The sequence below is a fragment of the Myotis lucifugus genome, unplaced genomic scaffold (genome assembly GCF_000147115.1).
Source record: "Myotis lucifugus unplaced genomic scaffold, Myoluc2.0 scaffold_3, whole genome shotgun sequence".
Taxonomy (NCBI): Eukaryota; Metazoa; Chordata; class Mammalia; order Chiroptera; family Vespertilionidae; genus Myotis; species Myotis lucifugus.
This window is the reverse complement of record NW_005871051.1, coordinates 24,097,729-24,122,971: the sequence shown is the minus strand read 5'-3', so window position 1 is coordinate 24,122,971 and position 25,243 is coordinate 24,097,729. Positions and strand designations below refer to the sequence as shown.

The 25,243-nt window shown below is 40.7% G+C and overlaps 1 protein-coding gene across 1 annotated transcript in view; it reads left to right on the top strand.

Moving 5' to 3' along the window:
* Positions 1–25,243, top strand: part of COL4A4 (collagen type IV alpha 4 chain) — a 94,371-nt gene that overhangs the window by 21,373 nt on the left and 47,755 nt on the right. Inside the window, exons 4-21 of the mRNA XM_023759461.1 lie at positions 1,242–1,376; positions 2,150–2,194; positions 2,844–2,960; positions 4,371–4,439; positions 7,152–7,187; positions 8,471–8,533; positions 8,858–8,893; positions 9,108–9,149; positions 10,243–10,323; positions 11,458–11,511; positions 11,777–11,836; positions 12,722–12,766; positions 13,078–13,131; positions 14,135–14,204; positions 14,999–15,103; positions 17,793–17,957; positions 20,349–20,438; positions 21,412–21,575. Of these exons, the coding sequence (XP_023615229.1) occupies positions 1,242–1,376; positions 2,150–2,194; positions 2,844–2,960; positions 4,371–4,439; positions 7,152–7,187; positions 8,471–8,533; positions 8,858–8,893; positions 9,108–9,149; positions 10,243–10,323; positions 11,458–11,511; positions 11,777–11,836; positions 12,722–12,766; positions 13,078–13,131; positions 14,135–14,204; positions 14,999–15,103; positions 17,793–17,957; positions 20,349–20,438; positions 21,412–21,575 (1,431 nt within the window). The remainder of the gene's footprint in view (positions 1–1,241; positions 1,377–2,149; positions 2,195–2,843; positions 2,961–4,370; positions 4,440–7,151; positions 7,188–8,470; positions 8,534–8,857; positions 8,894–9,107; positions 9,150–10,242; positions 10,324–11,457; positions 11,512–11,776; positions 11,837–12,721; positions 12,767–13,077; positions 13,132–14,134; positions 14,205–14,998; positions 15,104–17,792; positions 17,958–20,348; positions 20,439–21,411; positions 21,576–25,243) is intronic.

Here is a 25,243-nt window from a genome sequence, read left to right as displayed (position 1 = left end):
CTCACCCCTGGGTTTGGCCAGCCTGGGTGAGGGGCTGAGGGGTGTTTTCAGGCTGGCCACAGCCCTTCAGGTAGGGGGCCCTACTGGGGTGCCTGGCCAGCCTGGGTGAGGGGCTGATGGCTGTTTTCAGGCTGGCCATGGCAATGGGCTGGAAGCAGGGATCTGGGATTTATTTATCTTCTATAATTGAAACTTTGTAGCCTTGAGTGGAGCTCAGGGCCGGCAGCTAGGCGGGAAGCTTAGCTTCCTCCATTGCCGGGGGAACCCAAACCTCCTGCTCACTCCAGCTCCACGGCTGCCACCATTTTAGTTGGTTAATTTGCATATCTGCTCCTGATTGGCTGGTGGGCATGGCTTGTGAGTGTGGCTTGTGGGTATAGTGGAGGTATGGTCAATTTGCGTGTTTCTCTTTTATTAGATTAGATGAAGGGAGCTGGGACAGGGAAGGGAGCAGGTCCCCGGCCAGGGGAGGGTGCTCCTGAGAGGCAGGCTTGCTTCCTCCAGGACAGAGAGCTGTGAGGCGTGCAGAGTCTGTAATGGGCAGTGATTGAGCTTCATTCAGTGGATCCGTCCCCCTCACACAGTGCGAGGGCAGCAGGGAGCCGGAGTTGCTCACCGCTGTGCCAGCAATGTTCCCACTGTGGGTTCTGGGTAGAACTGAGCTCAGGAAACTTCTTCATCTGAACCAAGAGGTGACCTCTTGGTTCATGGAAAGTCAGATTGGGGAAATATAACCTCACATGGAGAGCCTACTTCACACTTATAAGAAATTAAGTAAAAGCAGCTAAAAATAAATGTTTCTTCCTAAAAGGGCAGATGGGTCATTAGCCATTTGAAGTAAATAAAAGATCTGGCAGTTTTCTCCCTGCTCCTAACTTTTATCACTGACATAATGGTAATAAGACTTTTATTATTTTTAAGTTCCTGGCTTCACCAAACAGCTCAAGTCTTATAAATGTCATAGACAGAATTAAAGTAATAAGAGAACTATTTTCAATTTACAGATAAGTGTGTGTACCTATGGTAATTCTGATTTATTGTACTGCTTAAATCCAGATTGAAAAAGACAGTGTTACAGTTTCTTATTTTTGCTATGAATTAATTAATCATTTGTGTTTCTATATCAGAGTTTGCTCAACCTCTAATTTTTCAGTTGTCTGTAAGCCTCAGTGGTCATATATTTGCATTAGAAGACGCTACTTAAGAATCAGCCCACCTCCCTTTTTAATCTTCCTTCTTAGGGTCACCCGGGACCACCAGGGCCACAGGGTCCTATTGGACCGCTGGGACCGCCAGGACCCATTGGGATTCCAGGAGAGAAAGGGATGAAAGGGGACAGCGGCCCTCCCGGAGCAGCAGGGGATAAAGGAGATAAGGTAAGCCCCTTCCTAAGGGAAAGCTTCTTAGCCACCCAACAGCATTGCTATGCCAGACTTGTTATAAACAAGTAGGACCTGCTTGCGCCTTATAATAAAGTTTAGACTCCTCTTCCATAGCAGCCCTCCTTCCCCAAACCCTCCAGAGGAGCTTGTTTATCTAGATCTTTTCTCTGCACTTAAATGCATGACTGCACCCAGGGGGAGTTGTACCGGTTTATGGCTTTAAAAAAACACCTAAATGATATTATGTGTCCCATGCTGGGCATTTTTTTTTTTTTTTACTCAGACACTCAACCATGTGGCTTAAAGATCAATCAATTTATGTCGATTCAACTTATTCCTTTAAAAACACCATTTAATATGCTATAGAATAGATAAAGAAAACAATAGTTTCTTTCTTGTTGAGAATTTGAGATCGTGTCCTAATTTGTGTAGAGCAGGTGTGAGAAAGCAATCCTGTGAATTACCTGCGCTCACATTTACGAGTTTGCTTCTCCAGGATTGACAGATTCTGAGACGTTGAATTCCCAGCTTACAGGGCACTGAATGTTTTCTTTCAATTGATACTGCCAACTTGGCTTCCTTAGGACAAAAAGTATGAAAGGTTCATTCTTAAATGTTGGCGTTTAAGCGTGTGTGAAAATAGGTAACCATGACTGCTAAGGGTTAAAAATAATGAGCATTAATTATTTATGTTTTTGAGGAAATTAACTTGTTAGTCTAATAACTTAGTGACTTTTATAATTTTGTTTTATCGCCTGGAATTTTAGGGTCCCACTGGTGTTCCTGGATTTCCAGGTTTGGATGGTATACCTGTAAGTATCCCTACATTTTCTCACAAAGAAGGGAGGAACACTCCTCAAAACCCTTAAAATCACATGTTCAAAAAATAGATATGCACATGGCAAACTCTTCTTTATTTTCTCACCTCAGTGAATGAAAGGGTGTTGCATTTCAATTTTGTGTAATAACTCCAATACCGAAACACTTTACTGAATAGCAAGGTTTTCAAATAGGTTAGAGAACAACATCACAAAACAGGAGCCAGAGATACTTCTGGAAATGAATGCCTACTCATAATGACAATTTTTACTTACTGACGAGTCCTGACTTTTGGAAATGGGTTTAAGACTCTCGTTTCTAATATGAAAACCACATGAAAGAAGGAAGAGGTATTTTGGGGAGTTTTACTATTCATTAGAGTCTTTCTAGGATTTTAAGGAAGGTTTCCCCCCAAATCTCCCAGAATACTCCAAACTGAATGAATTTAAATTGGGGGGCATATTAAAATTTGCTTATTGATTTTTACTATGCTACATAGCACTGTGGATAGGGAAGGAATTCTCACAAAATTAAGTGGTATGTGAGTCATCATTGCCATAATTTGGGTACCCATATTGCATCATCTTTGTCTTCTCGTATTCTTGCAAAACAATGCTTCACTTATCATTTTGTTTCCTGCAGGGGCACCCAGGGCCTCCGGGATTCAGAGGCAAACCTGGCATGAATGGCTGCAATGGCTCAAGAGGCGATCCAGGGTTTCCAGGAGAAAGAGGAGCTCCTGGCCCAGAAGGCCCCCCAGTAAGACACCCACAGCTCATCCTAACGGGAATCTTAAGTGAAAGGCCCCACAGTGGGAACAGGCTTGGTGTGCTCAAGAAACAGAGTTAAGACAAGTGTGGGGGAGCACGGTGAACAAGTGGGGCGGCTGGAGGATGAGGACAGAGGTGGGCAGGACCTAGGACACCTGGGGTCTTGTAGACTGTGGAAGGGGGCTGGGTTTTCTTTTCATGCCATAAGAATGTTTTGGGTGGTTTTAAGGGAGGAAGCGATATGACTTGATGGATGTGCCATTGAGATGCTCCCGGCTGCTGTCATAGGACCAAAGCTTATGTTGTTTATTATTCAGGGTTCACTGCAGACCTGTGTGTGTGAACTAGCAGACGTGCAGGAACCCGTCACAACAGGCTTTGAATGGAGTGATGTGATTAGTCAGTGATCATGATTCCCATGTCACTTAGGAGTGATCTGTGGATCCACGAGCTAGCAGTGAAGTTTGTGCTCCATGCAGTTACTTAGTTAATGCAGTGGTAACTGAATTTCGAACCATTTAGTTGAGGACTGGTGCTGTTTTACTCAAACGTGGGACTGAAATCCATGCCTGTTGGAACTATGGGGGAAAAGAACTGCAATCTGATTGCTCAAGGGACCTGGTGAGGAGCTTACCATGAAACCAGGAGTCTCTCCCATCGGAAGCAAAGCCAGGCACTCTTCCAAGAGGGGTTAACTTTGACATCTGCATGTCTTTTGTAGGAGCTTGATATATGAAAATGGTTAAAATTTTTATGTGGTAACCCAGGTGAGGCATATTAATATATGGGATATTGAGATATCAAGTGTGGAAACTTTTGGGGAAAAAAAGAATACACTCAGGTATTTCATTCACTTTTTTAAAATACTGTAAATAAACGTGCAGCTACATACAAAAAACTTACAAAAGGAACATGCTGGTTTTTAAAATCTTATAAAGGGTGTATAGGCTCTATTTTAAATACAAATAGTAAAATAAATAAACTAAATTTTTAAACAACTATTTCTATGGCATATTATTGACAACTGCAATGTTTACTTATAAGAATAATACATGTGCATTATGTTGTGCAATTTCCCTGCTATATAATTAATAAATATCTATTAATACATTAGCATATACTATATATAAACTACACATATATACCATATATTTATAATATAAATAAATGAGTAGATACTCTATCTTTGGAGATTTCTTAATAGATTTTAACTGAATACTGAATGACTATATATGAGAACCTTAAGGTGATAATGACAATAAAGAGAATAAAAAAATCTTCACTAGTGAAATATAACTATAATGGTAATTTTATTGGTGAGTGATATTTCACATAGAAAATAAAATGCTAAAATAGTAATGTGCTTTTCTCCTCTCTTAAGTGAATGTTTTATTTTCAGGGCCTTCCTGGGGAACAAGGAGAAAAAGGAAATTCAGTGTTCATTTTAGGTGGCATTAAAGGTACTCAGGTAAGCATTCTGATCATGGTGGATTTAAAATAATTTTTCCCCACCATAGGTAAACCCATACATGAACTGAAATTCCCTTTGAAATGTCCCTGAGCATGCTGTTTTTTTTTTTTAAAAAATATATATATATATGTTTATTGATTTTTAGAGAGAGAGGAAGGGAAAGAGATAGAGAGATAGAAATATTGATCAGAGAGAAATGTCATCTATCAGCTGCCTCCTGCACGCCCCCTACTGGGGATGGAGCCCACAACCTGAGCATGTGCCCTGACCAGGAATCAAACCAGTGACCTCTTGGTTCATGCTCAACAACTGAGCCATACCAGCCAAGTGGCACGCTGGTTTTTATCTTCCCCCTGGCCCTCCGGGATGGCACCATTCTTCTTGTGGAAGCACTTGGCGTTAGCTGCTCTGGCTGTAACATTCCAACACATACCTCTCCACTATTTTTTGCAGAGTGGCAATGGATACACCATTCCAGGGTTTCTCACCCTTGGCACTATTGACATTGGGGCCAGATAATCACTTGCGTGAGGGCTGGCCTATGGATTGTAGAATGTGAAACAGTATCTCTGGCCTCTACCCATTAGATGCCAGTAGCAACCTCCACCCACACAATATCTCCAGACATTACCAAGTGTTCCTTTGGGAAGAAAAATTACTCCCGGTTGGGAAGCACTGTTTTATTTGTAGTTAAAATGCGATATGAATACTTGCACCCCGGCATACTAGAAGTCAACACTATTGAACTGGAAAATTATGGAAACCTTATAGTACTCTCCTTGGTAAATTAAATGCTTTTGTGTTTCTAGCAGAGAACGGTATACAAATATTCAGAAATAAACTCTTGAATGACCACTTCATCACTCTAAAACAAGTAGCCATAGATAAGAAGAAGGAGATCACTAGATAGAATAAATCAGGAGGAGAGATATAGTACATTTTCATGACACGATCATCTGTCATAAGGTAGAATATTCTACAACAATTAGATAAGACTAGCTCTAGGTTGCTCCTACTAAACCCTGAGTTCCATGCCACCAGAGTGGGAACACCTGAGTGGGATCCCTTTAGTGAGCTCACAGTATTTGTGTGTGGCCTCTATGCCTATTTATACTTGTTAGACAAGAAAAACTATGCTTTTGTTTATGGCTTAAACACCCTAATTAACCTATAATTAAGCAATTCTACTATACCCAAAAGAAATGAAAGCAGGGACTCAAAGAGCAGATATTTGTATACCCAAGTTCATAGCAGCACTATTCACAATAGGCAAAAGATGCAAGCAACCCAAGTGTCCACTGAGAAATGAATGGATAAACAGAAAGTGGTATATACATACAATGGGATATTGCTCAGTCTTTAAAGAGAAGAGTATCCTGACTCATGTTACCACACAGATGAACCCTGAGGTCATTATGCTGAGTGAAATGAGCGGGTCACAGAAGGACAAATAATGTGTGATTTCATTTATATGAGGTTCCTAGAGTACTCAGATTCGTAGAGACAGGACATGGAAAGGTTTTTGCCAGGGGCCGGGGGAGGAGAATGGGGAGTTAGTATTTATTGTAAACTGGAAACAGTTTACATTGGGAAGATGGAGAAGCTCTGGAGATGGATGGTCGTGATGGCTGCACAACAATGTGAATGTACTTAACGTCACAGGACTGTCCACTTAAAAATAGTTAAAATGTAAACTTTTATTTAACATATATTTTACAGTATGTTATATTGTACATTTGAAAAAGAACCTGCAGTCCCTTTGATTCTTTAGAGTAAGTGGAGTCTCAGGGCAGAGTCATAAGTGGTGAATTCGCACAGAGGCAGCGGGGAGAGAATTTCCACGCCATTCCCTTTACCTTTACTCTAGGATGACCAACGGAGCAGGGTGTCTATAAAGGGAGGCAGGGTCTGGCATTTGGACCAGAGACAGACTGTGATGAAATGGGACCACTGGGTTTAGACCAGTGGTTCTCAACCTTGGCTACACATTAGAATCACCTGGGAATCTTTTTAAAATCCTGATTTCTGGGCCTCATCCTCCGGAAATTCTGTTTCTTTGTTACTAATGTTGTGGCCCCACCCCATAACAAAGAAACAGAATTTCCAGGGGATGAGGCCCAGAAATCAGGATTTTTTTTTAAACGTATTTTTTTCCTCAATATATTTTATTGATTTTTTACAGAGAGGAAGAGAGAGGAATAGAGAGTTAGAAACATCGATGAGAGAGAAACATCGATCAGCTGCCTCCTGCACACCTCCTACTGGGGATGTGCCCACAACCAAGGTACATGCCCTTGACCAGAATCGAACCTGGGACCCCTCAGTCCGCAGGCCAACACTCTATCCACTGAGCCAAACCGGTTAGGGCAGAAATCAGGATTTTAAAAAGATTCCCAGGTGACTCTAATGTGCAGCCAAGGTTGAGAACCACTGCTTTAGAACATTTTAAATTGAAAGTTGAAACCTCATCTTGATTCCACGTGCTCAGGACCCCAGCACCTGCCTCTGGTTTCAGCTGAGTAGAAGGATTCGGGCCTAGGAAGAGGCCCATGATCATCTCCACAGAGCCCTCCACAGTTGTCTTCTCAACCTGGAAAAATTGAACAGACTGCACGTTAGGTCAAACGATTCTTGTGTGTGTGTCTACTTTTACATCATGTGTTTTAGGAAATGGTGTTGCTCTTTTAAAGCAATGTGTCATTATTGCAGGGTGACAGAGGGAACCCAGGACCTCCCGGCTTACCAGTAAGTCTGAGCAGGCATGTGCTTTTGTGTGATCCCAAAGAGCCTCCTGTCCCCACAGTTTGTATGTGTCGCAGCAGGACCAGCTGAAAAATGTGCGGACCCCCCAGTGCAAAATGAACACGTAGGCCCCTTGTTCAAAAAGTATGAAGAATTTCAAGGTGGTGAGAGCAGAGCATGAAGTCAAGCACAAAACCCCATCTGACTGCACAGGTCACACACCTTGAGGCCATCCTGGAACCTTGGCAAGCTTCCAATTACCTTCCTCTTCTATATTTCAACAATCATTTGGTATTGCTGATACATATACAGTCATTGATATTTAGAAGAGAAGTCTGCCCAGACACTAATATATGTCAGGTGGAAAGACTGCTGAATCAGTCATTGGGTATCATATTTAAAGTTTAGGACCATTTTCATCTCCCTGAAATTTGAAATTCAATGATTATATTAGTCTTTCCAATTTATCAATGTTTACAAGATTACAACTTAAATCAATTTCCACCTTCCAGTTGTTAACCTATAATTTTGCTTGGTGACTTCTGGCTGTGGACAGGTTGATTTCCTTCCTACTTCTGAAGCTTGGTTCTCCGTCATTAATGAGATACCTTGATGTTGCTGTTAAAATAAAAACAAATTCAGCCTCCTGAAGAGAACAATTTCACTGCACACTTGCAAATCATTTGACCTGGGCAGGGTCAGTGGGAGAGCAGAGAGCCTTTCTCCACAGCTGTCCTTGTGAATCTCTGTAATTATACCACAACTTACAGGTTACAGAAAGTTGACTTATGACTTAACCATCATGACCTCAAACTGGGGACAGCATTTCTATTCACATTGATCTGAAAGGGCACGCTGAAAAATATATTAAGGAATATAAATACATTCATATTTTCATATACTAATGCTAATTAATATTAAAAACTAAAAAGCATCCTGTTGTGTATCAAAGTTATATATGGAATTTAGGAATAGCTATAACAAGTTTCTTTGTTCTCTACCTATGCTATTACAAAATTTATCTGTTAAGTAAGTAGATTGGTTTCTGGTGTTTAATTTGAGCCTAACATAGGAATTTGTCACACCTGCTGGAGCGATTGGCCCATGCAGCTCTGTGCCCTACATCCGAGGCAGAGCTGCTGGGAAGATAGCTGCTCCAGCAGGCAGATGTGTTGGGACTGTGACTCCTTTGGAAGTTTATATCCACCTGGGATTACATGCAGCTCTTGCTGTGAATGATGATTATTGATTTTGGTAAAAAATGCACTGATTTTTCTCATGTTTAGGGATCAAGGGGTGCTAGAGGACCAGCAGGCCCAATGGGATCCCCAGGAGAGCCGGGGTTACCGGTAAGTACAGCCCTGCTCATGCTGCCCCTCTAAAAGCCAAGTTCCCATCTTGGGTCAGGTACAGGTGGGCTCTTTGAGAGGACATCACCTGATGAATCAGTACACGCCCACTCCTTACCTGTGTGAGTCCATCGAGAAGCATGGGCCCCTCTGGGGGGTGGGTATAACAAGCAGCCCCTCCCCCCCCCCACCCCCGCCGTAATAGGAAGCCCATGGGTGTTTATAAATTAAGGGTTTCCTAAAGAGGAATTGGGACAACCAACAAAGACACATTCTGGTTTCTGCAACTGACCTGTGATTTGTGTGTTTTTGCCATTGATTTAGGGACCTCCGGGCCATCCTGGGAGTCCGGGTGTGAAGGTAGGCAGCCATGAGGAAAATATACAAATAGGGCCCAGGTACAGTGAGACTAACGACCACTGATGTCTGTCAGGATGGTGTCTTTCCTCTCACTAGACTTCCCAATGTATTTAATAAGTGAACTTCAAAAAATTGCTTGACCGGAAGTCTTACTTGTAATTATTTCTTTAATATTCAAAAGCAACTCAATTAATTTAGTTTTTTTCTTTCTCAGGGCAATCCTGGCATGGGAGTCAAGGGGCAGATGGGAGACCCGGTAAGAATCCCTTTTGCCTGGAGAGCAGATGTTGGAATGTATGTGCTGCCCGAGTTGTGGAGGCTGTTCTGATGATCACATAACTGCGTTCATTGTCTCATCGCTGCCCAATTTAATAGCTGTGAACTTTTCTTTGCTGAATTATTATGGTACCATTACCCTTGACTATAAAATGACAGTTCTGACAAAATTAAACTCTAAACTCAAGTCCATTCACCCCAGCAGGAATAGAGTGAACATTTTTGATACTATATTATACTCAGAGTAGCAATTTTGTTTAATGACTGATTTGTTTGCCTTAACTTTATAATTTTATCAAAATCCCAAGTTTTACACATAAATAAAAACATAAATAACCAGAACCAGAGCATTTAGCAATACACGATCCTTGCTGCCTCCTTCTCTCACATCGACAGCCCTTTCCACTGAAACGTGAACGTTGGCACGACAAGCTAACGTGTTTCAAAATGGCAGCTCCTCTGGCAGAAGCCTGAATGTGTAGCAGTTGGGGAATGGCTGTTTCAACAACTGTGGGCAAATAGTTCAGAAACGGGCATCTGCTCTGTGCCAGGCCAGCACAGTGCTGGGTGTGGGGCTTTAGCAGGACAGACGGGATCCTCTCTCTCAGGGAGTCCCAGTCTGGTTGGGTGCATGTGGTACAGCCATTTAGCAAAACGTCACATTGCCAAAGATATATTGGAACACTCCCTGATGTGGGAAGGCGCCTATGATATAATGTTGAGCAGAAAATATAGGTTACAAAAGTGTACGCTCAATTTTATAAAAACTACAACAATAACAAGAGGACTCTAAAATATACACTTATTTTAATGGAGATTATCTCTAGGATGGTAAGATTATGGGGCACTTTTATTTTTTAAATTTATTTTTAACAACAAGTGTGTATCAGTTATGAAAAACAATCAATATTTAAAATTATATCATTTATATGTCATGGTTTTAGTTTTAAACCCATGACACATGGGATTTTAAGCATCACATCACAATCCATGGGTGAGTCTTCCTTGTTCTAAATTTTATTTCAAAGTAAAGTTCATATGAAATTCCTATTATCTTGATTTTTTTTTCCAAGGGTGAGGTTGGCCAGCAAGGTTCTCCTGGACCAACCCGACTGGTACAGCCACCTGATTCTTGTCTCTATAAAGGAGAAAAGGTAACTTCCAGTCCCTATGTTACTTTGGTAAAGTGGTAATAGCCACCATTGCCTGAACACGTACCTGAGCCAGCCAAGTCCTGAGCACCTACACCCATCACTGCATTAATCCCAACCCCACCTTAACAGGTTTGTACAATTATTAGCCCCATGTACAGAGTTGGAAAATGAGGCTTGAAAAGATTACCAGTGTTTTCAAGTTTACCCAGACCTAGCTTGGGCTGCTCAACTGTGACATGTCCTTCATCAAATATGCCCCATTCATATTGTCTTTGGTATGTGGACTGAAAAAAACACTAAGTCCAGTTGTCTTTAGATGTTACATCTGGGCTTGATGTTTTGATGATAGAAAAGGAAACTGATGCATAGAACTGGGCACATAATACACTCTTGGTAAAGATCAATTCCTCTGTTAGCCTTCAGTGCTGATGTTATGGATGCCATATGCAGGTTCTGTTGATGGTGTTCAATTACTGGATTAAATTTTACTAATTGGCTCAAAATGAGACATTCCTCTCAGTGGCTGCATTCCCAGCGTGAATCTGTTGCCGTGGCTCCGTGGTCATTCCCCACCTATGCCCCAGATGTCACACCTCTCACACAGAACTGGCCCGAACAGTGTCAGGCTCACAGGTGCTCCTGGACCTTAGTTACTAATTAGCGACAGTTGAGTAATTTCTTATTTTAAAAATTAGTACAATAGATGCTTAAAGGCAATTTCTGAGATGGAATTCAATGGGTTAAATAATAATCCTATATAATAAAAGGCTAATATGAAATTGACCGAACGGAGGAATGACCAGTCGCTATGATGTGCACTGACCACCAGGGGGCAGACACTCAACGCAGGAGCTGCCCCCTGGAAGTCAGTGCACTCCCACAGGGGGAGTGCTGCTTAACCAGAAGCTAGGCTCATGGCTGGCGAGTACAGTGGTGGTGGCGGGAGCCTCTCCTGCCTCCATAGCAGCGCAAAGGATGTCCAACTGATGGCTTAGGCCTACTCCCAGGCCTGAGGGCTCCCGGACTGCGAGAGGGCACAGGCCGGGCTGAGGGATCTCCCCCAAGTGCATGAATTTCATGCATCGGGCCTCTAGTAATAATAATAAGCCAGATTACATTCATTATGACTTTTAGGGTGTTAAAGGACTACCTGGAATGATTGGACCTCCAGGACCTCCAGGACCCAAGGTAATTTATTTAAGTCACTTTAAAAAAAATTGTATCATGTGCTAACTTAATTTTTTTTTTTAAATTGTGTTCTTTATCATTGCTTTAAATGTCAGTATATGTTACTAGAATTTGTCACTATGTTATCATAGTCCTGTAGGGTTCCTATTGTAAAGTGTTGATTTCTTTAACTTGCTGGCAACAATTTTTATTTATCATTTTGTGTTTTCATTCTCTATTGCTGGAATATTGTTGTTTGACCCCCTGTAAATGCCATCTTTCTAAGGGAGAACCTGGTATTGGGGAGAAAGGAGAAAAGGGCATCCCTGGCTTCCCAGGCCCTCGGGTAAGGATCATTCATACCACCCTTAACTTCAGTGAGTATGGAGGCATTTCTTTCTTACGTTTTTATAAAACTAGATCACTACTTCTGAGAGTTCAAAAATGGGATTATTTCAAATAGGAACAATAGAATTTCGACAACAAGAATTGTATAATAGCTCAAAGTCCCAGAACACGCCTTCTATTGACATCATTTGGATAAAACAGGCAAGCAGGAGATAGAAGAACTGGAGGGAAGTAACAGGATTGTGGCATTTCCTGTCTGGCTCAGTGTCAGTGTGATAGCAGCTTGGAATTGTTCATTTAAGCGTATTTGATAAAATAAAGTACTGATGTAGGGGCAGGAGCTAAAAAAGAAGCACAGAATCAGGCCTCAAATATCACCACGCATGTCGCTAGTGTGGTCCCCATTCATAGAGTGACTATCGAGGTCAGACCCAGTGGACATGGGTATTTGGTTTATTTGGCTCTAGATTTAGTGTTGAGTGGGACAAAATTGGCTTCCATGGTAATTTTTATTGCTGATAATGCTTAGAGCAACTATTAATCTGTAGGCAAATTATATTGCAATGATTTCAAAGATGTTTAGACCAATGCAAGTATTAAGTTAAATAAACTAAAATGGAATAGTAACAACAACAAAATATGTTTTTAATTTGAAGCACTGGTGAGGACACACATTTTTTAAAATTGGTCTTTACCAATTAAAATAGTAAATGTGATAAAGAAATGAAATATACTTTATATTTGTTTTCTTTTATTCAAGGACCTTAGCGGATAAGTTGAAATATGCATGGTGCAATCCCTTCACATGAAATAGGATTCCTTGAGCTGCTGCATGAATTTTAATTTAACTCAGTTTGTGTCATTTTTTGTGTGAATTTATTAGGGTTTTCCTGGCTCCTATGGATCTCCAGGTTTTCCAGGATTAAAGGTAAGTGTACAAATGGATATGATAAATACACTTTAATTAGTAAATGCAATTGAGTGTCATTCAAAAGTTGGAACAGTGCATGCAAACACACACGCAGAATTGGAAAGGGAGACATATTCACTTTACGAATTACATGTTTTAGCTGTGGGTGCAAAGTCTAAAGCACAAAACTGCTGCAACCCCAAAGTAGTAAGATGTTAAGATTTTGCACAGAATCTCTGTGAACATGTGTCGCTCAAATTAAATGACAATGAGATAATTTGTCACCTAGTTACATTTTTTTTAAAAGGCATGTTTCTGGTTATTTATAGGGTGAACAAGGACTGTTTGGAGCTCCTGGGTCATTTGGATTTCCTGGTCCAAAGGTAAAAAAAGTGAACCTGTCAGAGTACCCACCTGACAAAATTCCACATCCCTTATGTTGTCCAATATAGGTTTAAAAGATATTCCAAAGAATGATTCAACAATGTAAATTTTGAAAGAGACAGAGTTAATTTTGGATGTATTATTTTATTGCATGTTGTAATGATTACATTTTACATTTGAACAATGATCCTTTTGAAAGTTTAAAAAATTCCATGGGGATCATACAGCATCTCGATTAAAACCAGAGGGAGCTGTGGAAAGCTCTTTGCTTTTACCACCACTGAATTGTTTCGTTGCAACCTCTGTGACCTTACATTCAGCTCTAGCCCAGGACAAGCCATGGTAGCACTAAGGGGACACAATGAAGGGGACCATATTTGCTGCTAAAATAAAATGTGGATTCAGCTCTTGTAGGTGAATAAACTATTTGTCCTAGAGTGTCAAATCAGACATTAATGCTCATGGTATATTTAAGAAACTTTATGGCTTCAGAGGTATCTAATTTATGAGAATGGAATAACTTTATTGGAGTTAAAAAAATTTTGTTTTCTTGCTAATTCTCATCTGAGGATATTTTTTCCATTGATTTTTAGAGAGAGTGGAAAGGAGGGGCAGAGAGAAACATCGACGTGAGAAACATCGATTGGTTGCCTCCCATATGTGGGGATTGAGCCTGCAACCTAGGTACGTGCCCTTGACTGGATTCTAACACAAGACCCTTCAGTCCATTGGCTGATGCTCAACCAGTGAGCAAAATTGGGGAGGGCCATTTTCTTTTCTTTTGAGAGAACTTTGCTAGTTGGTTATTTATTTCTGCGCATAGGGAAGAGGTCGAATGCCTGTTTTTCCTAGAAGTCCATGAACTATCTGTTTCTCTAGTCTGCCTATAGTCTTTATTTCTTATATGAATGGACTCTTGGTCCTTATAATATTTATTCAGTGCTAGGCAACATGAGAAAATATTCCTATTTCTAAGGAAAATCAATGAATTAATGATTCCAGGGGGATCCCGGAGACCGTGGGTACCCAGGACCGCCAGGGGCGTTGACGACTCCACCTCCTCCACTCAAAGGTTTGTGTTTCATTCAGGTCCTCCATTAATAATGTGGAAATGGGGTTTGAGTGTCTCTGACAGACGAATATGGCCCAGTATTGCCATAGTTTGCACACGAAGCAGGTTAAATAGGTGAACTTTAGCACGAATCTATAATTATGCAAGTGCAGGTAGAGATGTGTATCTTAGTTCATCTCTAACGGCATAAGACATCAAATTTTATTTTAGTATGTACACTGTATGCTGGGATTTTTTTACTATGTCACCTTTTAGAAAGTAGGGGTTTTTAGCTATTAAAATATATGTAAAACCATTTGACTAAGACCTACCAAGATGGCACCTGCAAGACCAGAGCAGCCTAAATCAATGACAGACAGCGCCACTCCAAGGTCATGCATCTGCAGACCAGATGAAAGGCTCAAATCTTTTTTTTTAAAAAAAAAATATATTTTATTGATTTTTTACAGAGAAGAAGGGAGAGAGATAGAGAGTTAGAAACATCGATGAGAGAGAAACATCGATCAGCTGCCTCTTGCACACCTCCTACTGGGGATGTGCCCGCAACCAAGGTACATGCCCTTGACCAGAATCGAACCTGGGTCCTTTCAGTCTGCAGGCTGACGCTCTATCTGCTGAGCCAAACCAGTCAGGACAAAAGGCTCATATCTAAGACATAACATGTAAAATGCGGAGGGAAACTATAAAGCAGTCTCCTAGTTGCATTTCAGCAAGTGTCACAGAAAGCACTTGTGTGGGATTTTAAAATGTAGGTATATGTTTATTATATTCACAAGTGTCATTCTTTTTGGCAGGTCCTCCGGGGGATCCAGGACTCCCTGGCCGCTATGGAGAAATGGGGGCTGTTGGGTTCCCCGGCCCCCCCGGCCCCCCGGGTCGACCAGGGGAAACCTGTCCAGGTATGAATCCACTGGCTTTATAAACCAGGTCTGCTCCATCCTCCTCCACATCAGAGGTTTTTCAACTCTAGCTGACACTGAATCACCTTGGGAGTGTTTCAAAACACCGAGGGCTATCTCTACCCCAGACGAAGAATGTTGGACTCCCTGGGGCATGGACCTAGGCCTCTGCTATTATAAAAGTGCCTTGTATTTCTAATGGACAGTCGGGGTTCAAAACCATGCACTCTAACCAGTTAATCACTTGCTTGGAAGAAGCCCAGGTTCCTGGGCCGCACCTCAGAAATATTCAGTCGAGGTGTCAGGGGTGTGGTGAGGAATGCGTCTGCATAACAGGCTTCCCGGGACAGCATCACTTGCAGACGAGATCTGGAATCGTGCCAGGGTTCCAGTGTTTCTGTGGGTCTTCTCCACCCTCTTGGATGGCTCTCCCTGTTGACACCTAATTGTCTAAATTGACTTCATCCACCTGCTCCCAACTTAAATTTCCCACGTGAAATGTGGAAATACAAATTATGAATTAAAAAGTAAAATTTTGATTCAGTCTTAGTTAAAAACACACACAACAAAACAACAATCTTTCTCTTTCCCTCCTCCCCTCCCCCCCAAAAAAATCCCTATATGTGCTTTTCTCCTTCCTCTCTTCCCCCCAAGCATGTTACCTCTACCTTTCTCTCTCCTAAGCTCCAAGGGTCCAAGTCTACAGGAACACATGTTCTTTTTGCCTTAAGTACACCAATGTGTAGAACCTTTATTATACATGTTTTATCTTTTTAATGGTCTACAGTATTTAGCATGAGGTAAGCAGGGCTTTGGGTCAGCCACATGTCATTGAATCACAGCCCTGCCACTTAGTATAGTGAAACAGTTATGCATTCACACTAAGGACTAAGAACATTCCAGGTTCCTCTGCTTACAAGTTGTGTGATCTTGAGCATCTAGTAAACCTCTATGTGCCTCAGTTTTCTCCTCTGCAAAATAGAGTTCTTGTTTAGGTTGAAAGAAGTAATCTATATCTATATCTATATCTATATCTATATCTATATCTATATATCTATATCTATATCTATATCTATATCTATATCTATATCTATATCTATATAATCTACTGGTATATCTATCTATCTATTTATCTATCTATCTATCTATCTATCTATCTATCTATCTATCTATATCTACATATACAGTTCTTAGACTACAGCCTGGCATATAGTAAAGACTCACTGATGTTAGCTATTATTTTACTCATATTTGGCCTAAATTTTCCATGGCTTATCTCTAAGGTACAAACTTTGCAGGATTGTTTGAGGAGTAAAGATAATGTGTGGAAATATGTAAAGCCCCAGCACATGTGCACACAATAATGAAAGCCATTATTTAACTAACATACTATATTACTGATTACCGACAGGGTTTCAGTGGTCTATCAATGAACTTGTTATCCAAACCTAGTAGCTTACCATAACAACAATCATTATAGTACCCTTCACTCTTTCTGTGGTTCAAAATAGAAGGGCTAAGCTGAGCTATTCTAGATCAAGGACTGATTGCAGGAAGGAACTGGAATGTGAGACTGGCCAGGCATCTCCCTCCTATATCTCTCATGTAGCCTCAGGCCTCTCTGTATGCATTTAGATTTCCTTACCATGTGGTAGCTTTGGAACAGTGGGATTGCTTCTATGGTGGGCCACTCTTCCAGGCCCACGTGTTTCAGCTCACAAGGCAGAAATGGAATCACATTTAATAATCCAGCCTTGGAAACCATTGTGCCACTCCCACCATGCTCCATGAGCCCAAGTAATCACAAACGCCTGACACATTCAAAGGGAGGGAAACCCCCAACCTTGCGATGGGGAAAGTCAAGGTTCCACAAGAACATGAGGAGCAGAGCACCACGTGACCATCTTTGAAAACTACGGTCTTCCACAAAGAGATTCTAGAGCCAGGTGTGCTTAGGAGACGTGGCTAGGACAAGTGGTCACCGTCACACAAAGGCTTCCAGCTGTCTTTAAGGCAAAGCCACCAGAGAGGGAGTAGAATGTCAAGGGGAAGCTGGCTTTAGCTTCTGCTGCATTACTCACTTTGACCTCCTCTGAACACACTGAAAACTAATTGTTCGATGAGCACATGCTATTGCCAGATATTGCACTAAGCTTCTTAGGTGGATTATTTTATTTAATCCTCATAACAGGCCTCTGAGACAGACATATAGGATTAAAGACGTTAAGTACCTGTGGCCAGAGGGGAAGAGGCCAGGTTCAAATCCAGCACCTCTCTGTTTCCCCACCAACCTAGGCTGCCATGGTGCTTCATGTCCTATATAGATGGGTTTGTGAGTCCATACTTTTATTCACTAATGTGCTTATTGATATTATTTTTACCAAGTTATCAAGGTGGAAAGATTGAAAAAAATAACTTTAATTAGATAATATATATTTCTTTCCCAATAATCCTAAAGAATGGGGAGAAGGAAAGAAAATCTGATTCCCCAAATTTGTTTCTACTTATGTGCTTGTTTCATAGGGGGTGAGGCATTTTGATGAAGGGGATATTCAGTTATTTTTTAATTACATTTTTTTTCCCTTTAAAAACTCCCTCAGTCCAAGACAGAATGTACTGGTTTGATTTATTCTACAGACACCTTTAGTCTGAGAGTCTGTGTGGTTTTCATTCTTGGTTTCTCTTGGAGGCATGATGGGTCTCCCTGGGCCGCCAGGGTTTCCCGGGCATCCGGGAGTTCCAGGGGCAGCCGGCCCTCCTGCGAGACCTGATTCCGCTCCAGGAAAACCAGGGGACCCGGGACCACCTGGGCTGCCGGGAGCACCGGGATGTCAGGGACCTCCAGGATCAGATGGTAAAGTGCTCCTCACTCACAGTCATTAGCGTTTATGTGGAATTTGATATTTGTAGCGTCATTCAGAAAATGTGACTTTCTAAATATTTTTTAAAAATTGTCATATTTCCTGAGCCAAGTTAGTATTATTACCACAAAAAATAAACTGATATTATTGGACTATTACATCAGTGAAAGCATATGAAACTATTTGGTGGAGAATTTAAGTATAATGATAGAATTTTGTAAGTTAATACAATTTGTGTTTTATAAATGTAGTTTTAATTTTTTATCAGAGCTATAATGGACCTGGCTTAGGAGTCAAACAATTCTACAAAGCCAGTTATAGCGACCTGCCCCCTTACACAACCCCTTCTCCTGTTTCTTCTTGGATCTTTTGTTATATGTCTCTATGTTGCCATTCAACATGCTTGTATTGTTATTTCTTAATTTTTTGGTTTGAGCATTATCTTTTGTATTCCCTCTATACAAGATAAATGTAGCTCTCTTTCCCTCCCTCCCAACCACACATGTGCACACTGGAAAATATTGTTAGTATCCAAATTTCAGTTAAATAAATAAACACTCAGTGTTTACAATGAATAGTTATAAAATGCTATTCACCAACTCTGCCACATAATACTATCTATCATTACTTTTCTAGCATGATATTTTGCTAACAATTGTCTTGTTTTCTTTGTGTGTTTGCTAATCCAACCTGAACCCACCTCGAATTATAGAAATATACCAATAGTACATTAGAACTCATTAAATATTCTATCAGTGTTACCTCTTTAAATAAATCTCTCCTGGAGCTTTTGAGCTGTTCAAATTAGGTCAGGTTTCATTTTTAATCGACTGCTGAGATACTGTCTTGAGATCTATCTTCACCATTATTCTGGGCACTCTCTCTTCTCTCTCTGTTTCCTACAACATATATTTCTTTCACTCATTTACTCTCTCATTATACTTCTTGAGAAAAAGCATAAATTTGGGGGATCTTACATGTCTGAAAATGGCATTACTCTACTGTAGAATTTGATCAATAGTTTGGCTGAGTATAAAATTCTGAGTTGGAAATATTTTCCCTCAGGTTTTTAAAAGCATTCTTTATTGTCTTCTAGCTTCTGGTGTTGTTTTTGACAAATTCAATAACATTTAGATACTTGACATTTGTTTGAAATCTGTTTTCTGTACAAACTTATGAGTTTTTCATGTCCTTAGATTTCACAGTGATTTGTCTTTTTGTGTGTGTGCATTTGCATTTATTTGCAGACATGCAGTGGGTACTTTCGGTCCAACACAAATCTTCATTTTAAAAAAATATTAAACTACTTAGTTGAAGCTATTCTCTCCTCTCCCCACTCTCTATTTTCTCTTCCGGACTCTATAGATTTGTCAGTAAAATGTTTGATCTATTATTCTTTACTTTTTATTTTTCTGTAACACTTTCTAGGAGATCTTCTCAACTCTGTCTTCCAACTCTGCTCCTGAATTTTTAAATTTCTGCTGTCATATATTTTTTCTAATTTTCAAGGATTTTGTTGTTGCTAGTGTTCCCTTCTAATGGTTCCTTCTGCAGCAACCTGTTCATGTTTCAGGGATAAAATGTATTCTTTTACCTGCTTTTAAAATTATATGGTTTCTTTTAAAGTTTTCTTCCCGCTGCACTGTTTCCTGCAGCTTTGCAGGGTTGTTTTATCCTGCTGCAATTTTTGAGAAAGGGATCTTGTTTGGGGCCTCATTGTCATTCTACTTCAGAGGTTCCAATTCCTGAATTTTGGGAGGGATTTCTGATATAAATTGTGTTCTTTCTTCGCTTTCCTTACTGCCTGCTTAGAATTCAGCTTTTTTAAGGGTCTGCTAAGTCTTTTTACGTTTTTGCCATTGTTTTCTTTTCTTTAGTTTGAGGTTTATGCCTCTTTATAATATTCTTTTACTGTGTGCTATTTTATTGGAGTTTGGAGAGAATAAGGAACTTATGGAGTTTGCATTCTACATGTCATCCTTAATCAGGTATCTCTTAAGTTCTGCTTTCACAAGCTCTGCTTTATGCTTTCTTCATTATGTAATTATTGATAATTGGAAGGGAAAATGATTATTGTGATACACTTACTTTTAGTGTTTTGTTTGTTTTGTTTTGGCTGTTTCTATTGTTGTCCATTGCCTTGCTTTGCACCCACTAATTAGTGCTGAGATTAGTATGGCTTTACCAAAGGTTATGGTGGCAGAAGCATGCTGTGACAATTACATGGTCTATTCTTATATCAGAGATAAAGAATCAAAAGGAATGAAAGAAAGAATGGGCTGAGGGGAAGATGTGAGTGCAAGAGACACTCCTAACGTGTGCTGTAGGAGACATTCACAAAAACTGTGTGATTCTCTCTGCCCATCCCCTTTCCCACTATAAAGTTATATATTGTAGTGTTGGACACCCTGGACCACAAGGACCAAAAGGCAAAATGGGTCCTCCAGGAAGAAGAGGCTCAAAAGGAGAAAAAGGCAAGTATGCTGCAAAGGTAGCATTCCCAGAAGACAACGGCATGTGCAGGATTGGGAGGCACTTAGGACACGTACAATGTGGCATTTCATTTAGATTTGTTACCGCCCTTAGTTACCCCTGGTAAATATTCCACTTCATTATATGCTCATCATGTGATTAGATCTTTCCAAAAAGTCAGCTCTAATATTTTAGAGAATAAAGGAGAATTTTACCTGCCATGAAATTTTCCTCAAAGTAATAATTTTTTCCACGAAATCCTCTTGATTCCTTAAAAGAAGCAGAGAAAGGACAGTATTGATCTTTTATTTTAGTTTCCCTCTGTGGTTCCCCTATTCCCCAGACTCATCAAGTGCTTCTGGCTCTGTTTCTCTGCCCTAACTTGTTTGGTGCCTTTTTGACCATCTGAGTCAGGTGGGTCTGAGAGCTGAGGAGTTTGACTATCACAAAGACACTTATTTTGAGATTGAAAGTCCTGATAATTACATTGTAGTGAGTTATCAATTGTAATGTTCAATGCAGTCAATGATCCCTCTTCACATATTCTTTTGCTTCTTTAAATGTTCAGGGTTTATGCTGTAACCGAATTTCTGTTGTTGATTCTATAGTGGGAATCAATCAAGAGACCTTTTTTTCATAGGAACCAAATAAGAGACAAGCTTTTTAAAAAAGAAGCTTCTTATTATTAAAGTTTCTTAATTAGAATTGGACATAAGCTTTTCCCCTAGAATTTGTCAGGATGAATTTATTAAGATTGATAATACCCCATTTGTATAGAAATGATATATCCACCCCATATAGCCCATGTCTACATGTCCCCCTCCTGCCCATGCCCGACAGCACACCTTATCAGTTCTGCTAAAAGAATTGTGCACATTAGACTCTCTTTATTTTCACTATTTTTTTTGTATTGTAAAGGCTTTATTGGGATTTTACTCAGTAATATGACAAAGCTGTCTTTTATCCTCTGTCTAGGAAATGCGGGGCTCTGTGCCTGCAAGCCTGGTCCCATAGGCTTGCCAGGCCCTCCAGGACTTCCTGGGAGGCAGGGAAGTAAGGGAGACTTGGGGCTCCCTGGGTGGCCTGGAGAAAGAGGTCACCCAGGCCTCCCTGGTGCTGAAGGATCTCCAGGGCCACCAGTGAGTAATTCTTACAAGTAACAATCTTTCTAGGTTATAAGAGACAGAGATAGAATTCAACAGTACCTGTTTCTGTATATTTGTTTTGAACCTATAAATATATCAATCCCCCCAAATCATCTGTATTCATTCATTCATTCATTCATTCATTTATTCATCCATCCATTTGATTCATATTTATTGAGCACCTACCATGTTCTAGATGCTATTGTAGGTGCTGGGATGCAGCAGAGTCCAGAACACAGTCTCTGTCCCCTGGGGGCCTCTACTCTGTTGGGAGGACATACACTATATACTAGTAACAGACTGATGCATAAATATACAGCATGGCAGGTGGCGATAAAGGCCAACACCATCTGGTGTGGCTTGAGTGGACAGAATGAAGGGAAGAGCAGAAGGAGAGGAAGTCAAAGAAGTGGCTGGAGAATAGGAAGGTTGCTGAGCGTGGGGCTTTGTGAGTGGGTTGGATTTGAGTTTTTACTCTGGATGACACAGAACAGCCAGTGTTGAGTTTTAAGAAAAGAAAGACATGTGACATTCATTTCCAATGGATCATCCTTGTGGCTCTGTTAAAAACAGACCGTGGGGAACAAGGGGAGAAGTAGGTAGATTGTGACAACAATCCTGGTGAAATATAATAGAGCAGGGATTAACATGGTAGTACAGCACATGGGGGGAAGTGGTCAGTTCTGGATATATTTTGAAGGTAGAGCTAACAGGTTGGCTGTTAGACTGGACATGGTACATGAGAAAAAGAGACATAAAGGATGAAGCCAAGATGGTGAAGACAATGTGAGGAGCAGGCGTGGGTTCATGAAAGGAAACAGTATCATTGGGGACATTTTACTTTTGAGATGCTTAGTGGGCAACCAAGTGGAGACTCCAAGTAGGCAAGGGGATGATATGCAAGTTGAGGATTCAGATCAGGGGTAGAGGCTGGAGATATAAATATTGGCATTGTCAGAGTTTATATGATATTTAGTGCCAGAGAGTGGATGAGGTGTATCTCAAAATGGCTGTCTTTTGCTGACCATTGCAATGACTCGGGTGGAGGCATAGCCTTCCAGCTGTCCCTCAGAATAAAATCACTGCCCCCGGACTCTCCCCTGGAGGCTGGAGACAGCCTCCTTTCCCTCCTTATCAAAGAGGCTTAATCCTTGGGGGACCTGGAGCCTAACCATCAGCACCTGTACCCTTTCCATTTTCCCCAGGAAATCTCATGAAAATAAGGTTCCGACTAAGACCCTGAAGTGAGGGGATGATTGAGCTGTCCCTGCACCACCCCGTTACACTGTAAAGTGCACTTGCAAAGTCTACTCAACAGGAAGCTAGGTCCTTCACGCGTGTATGTGGAATGGACTTGGTGGCAATTATTAAGTACTTTGCATTTTATAGTCTGCTTTTCTAATTCAGCATTTTATTATACTCATGTTTTCGTTGCTACTTAATCTTAATGAAGACTTTATTGGTTCTAAAATATTTTTGCGGCTTTCCATTGTGTTGCTTCTCAGGGCTAACATCTTGGAGTGTGGATTATTAGTTCATTCAGGGTTATCCTGGCTATGGTTTATGGAATTCAGTTGCTCTAAGGACTTAAGTCTTTAAATTGGCTGAATTTTGGATGTTTTTGTTCTGTGTATGGTTCTGTCGTATAACTTCTCTGTATTAAATTCATCACTTTGTGGCCACAGTTAGGAACCAAGTTCATACTATGGGGCACCATGAAAGGAAAAGAGGAAGAGAGGGACAGAAGGAAGAAGCATGAAGGAACAACAGATAATCACTGTGGGTGCTCTCACTCTTCTGTGTACCTCCTCTGTTGTTGTTGGTGGTGGTGGTGGTGTGTGTGTGTGTGTGTGTGTGTGTTAACAATATGAGATTTATGGCCATCTTGAGAAACTGGCAGTTCATTCTGGAAGCTGAGAGGTGGCTGTGCCCCTGGGAGGAGGTCTGTGTTCTCTGGTCCTCACCATGGCCACCTATCTACTTCCCTCAGAAGAACACGGCCCCCTAGCCACCGCAATTGAAGTCTCTGATCCAGACCATGTATGAAACAACTAGTACATGCCTGGCAGAGAGGACATTTTTGTTGCTGCTAAGATTTTGTTGTTGTGTTAACCCATGTGTTTAGTGATCTCGGGTCTTAGAATTGTGAAAAGCAGCTCTTGATCCCCAAGTGGCTGGGAACCTCTCTGCCCCAGGTATTTTTTAGATTCAACATTTGTTTCACTAGAGTCTCAGTGCCATGAGGGCAGGACGGTCTTTAATTGCTGTGTCCTCAGGACTCAGAATAATGCCTGGCTCATTGTAGGTTCTCAGTAAATGAAGTCTTTAGTGAAATCTAAAGACAGCACTAGTAATCTGTTTCTTACTAGCTCAATTAAGACTATGATCTGATTCTAGTAGTTAAAACTCTAATGCAAAACGTTAGAGCAATTTACAATACATTAAGCTGCCAATGTGCTCACTGATAATCTGCCCAGACTTCCAGGGTATATCCTCTTCCAGGGCATTTACTAAGCATGCCTGTATTCTCCTTCTGGAGAGAAACTGGTTCAAATGCTATGTGAATAGTTTTCTGTTGGTAGCCTATCCATCAAAGGACATTTTCATTATCCATCTCTTGGATTGGATACTATCCAAAAAGGTGGGGAACCTTTTTTTCTGCCAAGGGCCATTTGGATATTAATAACATAATTCAAGGGCCATACAAAATTATCAACTTAAAAATCAGCCTTCTATATTTTGTCAAACATTTCATTAACTTACCCCTAATGCCTTGGCAGGGCCAGACTAAATGATTTCACAGGCCTTAATAAAATCCCAGCAGCAACAAAAATGTCCTCTCTGTCAGGCAGGTACTTATGACTTAGCATAGACAATAAAAATAAGAATTTAAGCAACACTCAACCCATGTGAGCACTTTATGATTCCTAAAGTTCCTTCCCTGTCCAACTTGGCTATTTCTAGTAAGGAATGTGTTCCACTCACCTTTTTGATTCTTCATAGACATCATTACACACAGGATCTAGAGTGATATTCTTGGGGGTGTTGAGTGGCTGGTATGTGTGTGTAGGTATATTTTCTCTATATGAACTGGCTCCCAACCATGATGTCCATTTCAGTTTTTATGCCTGTTGGGTACATTTTTGGTTTCTTTATATTCTCACAGTTTGATGCTGCCACTGTGCTCATGTCTCTGGTATCTTCTCCCCTTTATACTTCACTGTGTATAAAGTACTAAGGGCCGATTAAAGGCTTCAACATGTTGCAAGATTGTATGAAAAGCAGACAACATAGCCTGTGTGAGAGCAAAGCAGTTGGTCTGATCAGCCATTTTGCCTCCTTTCAAATTCTTGTCTATGTTTATTATTATTATTATTACCAGATAAGTAACCTTCAGGTATGTTTAGTGTTTCTATAACTGTATTTACTAGAATGCTTAGCCACTCCAATATACCAACAGTAGGTTCTAGGTTTTTGACATGGCTTGCTCTTTAATACTAGGTAACACTTAAAAAACATGACCCAAATACTGTAGTCTCAGAGCAATTGATGTCAAAAGATGATGACCCCATCAGCCAGAATTAGTTTTTTACTTGCTACACAGAGGAAATATATTGATAGCGAAGGTTCTTATTTTTCCTTCTCTTGCTCATTAACTTCCT